Source organism: Fopius arisanus, unplaced genomic scaffold (assembly GCF_000806365.1).
Source record: "Fopius arisanus strain USDA-PBARC FA_bdor unplaced genomic scaffold, ASM80636v1 scaffold00004, whole genome shotgun sequence".
Taxonomy (NCBI): Eukaryota; Metazoa; Arthropoda; class Insecta; order Hymenoptera; family Braconidae; genus Fopius; species Fopius arisanus.
This window is the reverse complement of record NW_011887743.1, coordinates 371,211-378,875: the sequence shown is the minus strand read 5'-3', so window position 1 is coordinate 378,875 and position 7,665 is coordinate 371,211. Positions and strand designations below refer to the sequence as shown.

General features: G+C 32.7%; 1 protein-coding gene across 3 annotated transcripts in view; it reads right to left on the bottom strand.

Moving 5' to 3' along the window:
* Window positions 1-3,737: 3,737 nt before the first annotated feature.
* The window catches only part of Pdk1 (Phosphoinositide-dependent kinase 1), a 75,990-nt gene continuing 72,062 nt past the window's right edge, over window positions 3,738-7,665 (bottom strand). For all 3 annotated transcript variants that reach the window (XM_011312430.1, XM_011312446.1, XM_011312436.1), the window contains one exon: window positions 3,738-7,230. In XM_011312430.1, coding sequence (XP_011310732.1) covers window positions 5,827-7,230 — 1,404 coding nt within the window. In that variant the 3' untranslated portion in view covers window positions 3,738-5,826. The remainder of the gene's footprint in view (window positions 7,231-7,665) is intronic.

Below are 7,665 nucleotides of genomic sequence, written 5' to 3'. Positions count from 1 at the left end.
TTGGGGGGGATTTTGCTTTTTTGGGGGACCCTTGGGTTGAACTTTAAGTTTTTAACGAGAGTTTATCATCCAGAATCAGACACCTTAAAAATCACAAAATCATTAATCGAATCCATTTTATCCAATTATAAAGCGATGCTTTGTGTTTTTACTTTTAAAATCCTCCACGTGCCTCAATCTTAATTCGCTCAACACTTTTCTCTTTTCCAAATATTCATTAGACTGCGGAGAACAATTATCCACTTTTCATGAACCATCGGATAAATTATAGAACAACTGAAATGTTTTTTTATCCTATTCCTTTTACATTGACTCATTAAATTTTCATTCAAAAAAATAATTTTTCGTCTGTTCTCGTCTAATAAATATATTGAAAAAATATAAATGTTAAGTAAGTTATATTGAGACATTTGGATAATTTTTTAGGTGAAAATGGGTAAAACCGATTGTAATGAAAATTCCAAACTCTAACGAGAACTTAAAAATTTCACCGCGATTTCCTCTTTATGACGCTCAAGTAGTCTTGACTAGAGGAATCGATTCTTCAAAATGTGCAGAATGGATATGACATGAGATTAAGTAATGAAATGATATAAAAATAATTTCATACCACTCGTTGAGATCTTCGAAACTATTAGCATTAGAAAAAAAAATGTCAGCAGACCTTTTTTGTAAGCCAAATAATGTTGTAAAAGGTCTTTGTTTCCAAGATACTAATGAAACGGTGATATCTTTTTATCATTTTACTGAAGGATGTGTCAATCCTAGAAGAATCGATGAGAAAATAATAATAATAATTCAGTGCTTTCATCTTTCATCAATGACTGAGTGAATGCGGTAATCATGAAAATTATAATAAATGAAGCGAGTTCTTCAATGGCAATCACTTCAAAATTCTCCAAAGAATTAACCACGAAGGGATTGTTTAGTGCCACAATGCCCCGCCTAAGGTCTACGTGTGTTGCTTGAGTTTAATAAATTGCGTTAATAGCATATAATAAACTAGAGAAAGCACGTGGAAAATGTACCGATTGTTCTCCATTATTTGAGAAACATAAATGCCCAAAACCTCCTTATACTATTACTATAAAATAATTGCATAATATTATACAAAAAAAATTAATATAATATACAGAATAATTATTCATAAATAATTCATGAATTAACATTAAGACATAATAATTGCACCTGAAATACCATTTCTAGGAAAAATTGAGCAATTTAAATGGATTTGGTTCAATTTTTGAAAAATTTTTGGGTGCAATTTGGGATATTTTTAATCCAGAGTATGTGATTTTAGATAATATTATTATATCATTATAATATGCTGGTGAAAATCTACCATAAAATGACAAGGGAGCGAATTAAGATAATTTAGAAGAAGTTGAATGACGCACGGACACGAAAATTGCACGTTTAATTTATTTATTATCGAGTGTAATTGAAGTACGTCTACTATTTGGTCTTTTCTCCCATCAGTTGCCCTATTCCGCGGTGCTTATTGTTGTTTTTGTGACATTCCATGTGTTCCAAACCTGCGAGTTCTTAATAGTCTGTCGTCTAATGTAAACAGTTGAAAATTTCAATAATTTGGCACACTATTGTTCGTTAAATTTATCGTGTCTGTGCAGTCAGCCAAAAGAAATATTGGGAAATATTATGCTTGAAATGCAGAGTATTTGGAGGTGATTTACTAATAGGCCTGACGGTACTAGGGTTTTGTAAACATTGTGAAAATATTTTCATTACAATTTCGATTTTTATAGGAAAAACATTACTGAAAATATGGAAAAATCGGGCAAAGCTGACACATTGATGAGGAATTCATTTGGAATAAATTCCCAAATATGTCCCATTATCGTTATTCTAATTTATCCAAGGAACAGATAAAGTTGCAACATTCCAGATGCGGCTGTTTCTTATTTCCATTCTCTACCATAAAGTCCAACAAAATCCATCAATTATAATTCTCAAGAGTAATGCATTTAATATCATTCAACGTTGTGCTTCATTCGAATAATTGAATCAAATAATAATTTAAAGTGTTTAGGTTCAATCGCAAATTTTTTTGTGCATTTAAAAAATTAAATTATTAAAGTGTCATTCAATCAATTGGGATCAATTTTCGAGGAAATTAAATACTTGAGAATTTTATTCCATTTATTTTTCTAGTCATCAATGAGTTCAGATTTATCAAATGTGATTTTTTCAAATAATCGATCTGAATCAGTAAACGAAAAGTCACATATTATTTTATAGAATAACCAATATGTGCCAAAATTACGAAACCTCGAATGACAGAATAATAATCTTCCCAATTTTACCATCACATATCGCTTCCTTATTAGCATCCTGTTGCCATGACAATACACGTCTTCATTGTTTTGTAATATATTGTAAAATATAATTATTCATTTAGACACCCAGGTACACATGGTTAAGATTCTAGCGTGATTGTTGGAATTCATTGGAGAAAATTGGTTGACCGAGCCATTTTTTCCGTCAATGATTAACAGATTCATTATTTGCCATCAGTTATCATCAACTCAATGTCTCAAACCAATTTGTTATATTATTGGCATAATTTTGGAAGAATTAAATCTATTTTACAGAGACGGTGGATTAAAATCAGAACAATTATGAATGTCACTCTGCAATTATTGCCTGATGCTAGAGTTTTAGCGAATTTTATACACAAATCTTTATTGTAACTCTCAAAAGTTTAAAAACGGCCTCTCCATTATTCCCTTTTATCCTCGTAATTTCCAAGGTGCTCGTAGAATAATTCGAGTCACCATTGAGAAGAGAAAGATTGCATACAACTTTCTATAGGACAAAACCATCAATCATCATTTAAAAATTTATTATGCTTGTTTGTTTCACTTGGGCTGTGCGAATCTGATAATCTGTGAGTGAGTAATAATCAAGTGTCTGTACATCACAAAATGCTGCGACGTTTTGCAACGCAATTGCTTAAAATTTATTCCTCAATTTAAGTGGAAGAAAGCACTAAAAAGATTGAAAAATATACGAATGTATACTAAACGCAAGTATACAACAAAGTGTTTTTTTTTAATTTATGGATAAAGCAGAGTGAATTTGGACATATGTTGAGTGTCTGTGCGTCAGAGTCAGGCGAATTTATTAAACGTATCAATGAATTTATTTTATTTCATTAATTTAATTTACGTTATGGATTTTCAATAATTAGGATAAAAGAGAGAGAAAGAGTGTGTTATTTATTTTTATTTGTTGCAAATTTATCGATTGCCTTCCAATTGATCAAATAAATCAATATAAACATGAAATGCTATCGAATGTCTCTTTCTTCTGGCTTCAAAAAAATCACAATCTATTATTTTCAGGAATGGTATGAAATTAATTAAGAAAATTGCAGAATGAATCATCGATGGAGATGGTCTTCAAGAGGAGCTGCATTAAAATCAACCTGACGAATCAATTGCTAATACAATTGCTTCATAATTGTTTTCCTATTATTGATTCTGTAAAAAATAACTACTTGAACCATTTGAATTGTTAAAGAGAAATAAACATCTTTTAACTAATTTTCATATTTCAAATTCACGTCATAAGACAGACGTAACACACAAATGTTCCACTAATAAAAATATAAATATATCTCAGCTCAGCCGGCATCGACAACTGTTTTCATTTCTAAAGTTAAAAATAAATTGAATGATTATTGAGGACAGGTATATAAATAAAAAAACGTTGGATTATGGTATTCCAGAAAATTTACTATAAATAAATTTGTTTTCTTCAACATGAATAGGGTTTTAACATACTATTTACAGAATCTCTTTGTACAATTATGTATAATCATCAAATTCATGCCTGTGTGCAATTCCGGGATTGTTCCTCATTCATTCTTTTTTGTGATGCTTCAAATGTTATATATACAACGAAAAATGGTCGAAAAAAACCCTCTTATAACCCCTATTAATTAATGTATAAAAGGCGCACCTTACGTATGTATAATAATACTGCAATTACAGTTGCCAAAGCATGCTCACATATCGACGAAAAACCTCTTCCACTGCACAACTTAATCAATCAACTACATTAAATTATCCCCACACATACACATACTTGAATTAATCATCTCACAATTATATCTTCATTTTGGCCAATGTTACAATATCTAAATTCGTTCGAATTGGCTATAAACTCAAATAATTTGTCATCACGTTAAAAATTGTGTTTCACATCTTGAAAATCGTGCAAAATTTTCATAATAAAATATAGAAAAATACCACGACATCGACGAGACACAATTTCTACGTTAAATCCACGATAATCACTCAATCATAAACATCTCATCTCATCTAAAATTTTCCTTAAAAATAATGACAAATAAATAGTTTCATAAATATGTAAGTGTAAATAAATAAATTAAATTAAAACAAAAAAAAAATACTTGTAGAGTGTTCGAGACGATTATTTGACGACTAGCCCGCCCCGACCTTGCGCAATCCACCAAAAGCGGTCATTTTGTATGAACTACTAGGCCATGAGAACAATTATTCGACTTGAAAGAGTCTCACAATTATTTCGAGCATTAAAAAAGTGGTCAATTTTTTGTCGATGAAAAACGATAATAATTATCTCATTCACTCTACAAGCTATCTTTTCACTTCGTATACCCTACATATACCCTGTCCAAGTCTTTCACATCGTTGAGATGAGATATTTAAGTGGTAATTGTTATTACTTCATTTAGTCTATTCGCTCAAACGTTCGAATACATCTACACACACACAGACAGACACACAAGCGCACTTGAACAATTCACAGCAATAAATACATGTGGATCCGTATAAATATACATATTAAAATTTGAAAATGATCTAATATGTATATTTATAATTCTAAGTATAAAATTAGATTACCCCACACATTTGAACAAATTGACCCGATGATTATCGCGGATTGGGCGTTTGTGAATGCTTGAACGCATTTTATTTACAAAACACATTATAAATTAGCCTTCGTCAAATATTGAATCTCTTTTTTGCATTCTAACCAGACCACTAGTTTCTCCTTATTCTCATTTAATTTAATTCTTAAATAGTAAAATAATACTACTTGCATTGATAAATGAATTAATCAAATTCTACTCACGAAGATGATAAATAGAATGGAATGAAACATTTGTTTCTTCCGATAACTTTACTTAACAGAACAGAACAGACACTAAACAAAAAAGAAAAAACAAATTTTTCTATTTTTCCTCTTAATCAAATAACTTATTTGATTAATTGACTATTCAATTCAGTAAATGACGAGAAAATCTGCAAACTATTTAAGTAAGTTTAGCATTTACGAATTTAGCTAGTTATAAATAATTAGTTCATCCGATTCAGCTCAATGTTCACACTACGCTGGTTTTTTTTCCTACCTACAATTCTTCTAAATTTCATTAATCATCGGCTATATTCTAATGAAATAAAGCGCAGTGACTTAACAAATACCGAATCTCTCAGACACCGATAACCGTAAATCGATACACGGAAATTGCAAACGAAACGAACAAAAAGAGGACAAAATGAACATGAAGACGTTGAGAGAGAAAAGCCAATAGCAATGACGGAATATCAAATGAATAATCTGCACGGTATCAGAACAAATATACCTGATCAATTTTCTAATTTCTCTGATTAAGTTTCATATTTGCTAAGTATGATGAATAGTAATTATCCTCAATAGGTTAATTTTAAAAAGGAAGAAAGAGTATAGGAGATCCTACGCCTTTAAAATTTCCTTAATCCCTCATAGTGATACCGAACTTTGCTATAATTATCATTCCTATAGTCCATAACAGTGAATCCTCATGTCTTCAATGGCGCTGCACCACTCGAGTGCAAATCCCTCAGGTTCTTCCAGATAATAAGTTCGATTTGGAGTGTGAACGAAAAAGATTTTAAAATTTTTCGGCTCAACCCTCAACTCTGGACTCCATGGAATTTCCCCCTTGAGTACCATATTAACAGGATCAACATAATAAAGATGAGGTCCAGTGGTGAGCAGTAGCATTCGTCTCCTGGCGAATAATCCCTTGCGTTTATTCACAAATCCCTGTTTGAGAATGAGATGATCATCGACGAAGGAGTGCCAGGGACTGGAGGTCTTCTGTTTCTCCAGTTGTTCTTTGATCTCTTCAGGTGAAAGATGAGATATGCAGCCACTCTTTCTTCTTGGTTTTTCAACAGCAGGTATTGGTTTATCAGTGGTATCCTCTCCAATTCCTAATCCAAGTAGCCTCGTTAGTTGTTTATCATCTAGGCCAGGCTCTAGATGATCTGGAACTCGATAATGCGATCTCAACTCCTCGTGTTCAGAAGTGCCAGGTAGATAAGGATAGATTGGAGGTGGTGTTTGTTCATGGAGAGTCTCAAAATCAACTCCCTCGAAGAATTCATGGGCTCTGATGCTGGGATAACCATTTCCATGCTCATCCGTTGCACCGAGTCTCTCAGATGCATCAACAACCAACAACTGTCTGACAAGTGACTTAGCAAGATCACAAAATCCATCAGGAATCTCATACTCAAGCTTGAGAATCTTTTGGAAAATGAGATATTCACTCCTAGATCTGAATGGAGGTAAGCCAGCAACCATTTGGTATATTATACAACCGAGGGCCCAGAGATCCGAAGCTCTCGATGCTGTTTTATCAGTCAGTAACTCTGGTGATACGTACTGTGCTGTACCAACGAAAGAATTGCGCCTTTCACGTCTAGCTGATTGATTCCGATTCTCATAGTTGTCACTTGGTCTCTCCAACTCTGGATCTTCCTTGAGTATTTTAGCACTGCCAAAGTCAGTGATGAGAACGTGCATCTTCTCGTCAAGAAGAATATTCTCAGGCTTCAGGTCACGATGAATTATACCAAGACCGTGGAGATACTCCAAACCATGGAGAATCTCGGCTGAGTAGAATTTTGTACACTCGATGTCGAATGAACCGACTTTGTTGATGTAAGGCAGTAGTTCGCCATTCTTGGCGTAGGAGAGAGCAAAGTAGAGGCGGTCTACGTCTTGAAATGTGCAGAATAAACGTACAAACGAGTGTTTTGCACCTGCCAACATGTTTAACACCTCTTTCTCTCGTTTAACATACTCCGTCTTCTTCTCTTTAATAATGTAACGCTTGTCGCATACTTTTATTGCGTATTCACGACCTGTGTGAATGTCTTTGGCGAGGTAAACCTGTCGAATTGAAAAAAAACATTCATCAATAACTTTTCTTTACTTTTCAAATCATCGTTGACATTAGATGAGTATAGAGTATTAAATATAGACAGTATTATCGTCAGGATATAGTGTCTTTTGGATTTTACTGAGCTCTTCAAACTTAAGTGTTTGCTTTTAAGATACACGGAAGCGAGATGGACCAATAGGGGCATGTTTTTATTTAAAAATTGGTGTAGCGCAGTTAAGACTATCGCGTGTTTTTCTCAAATCACGAATTTGTTATTCAACATCATCAGTGTCTTGTTGGAAATCATATTTTTTATTGTTTAACAATGTAATAAATGTAGTATTAAAATATCGTAGAAGCCCAATCAATTAGAAATTCAAATCCATTCGATGACGTACATTATAATTCGAGTTTCTTTGCAGTATTTATGTTTTTTTTTTTTT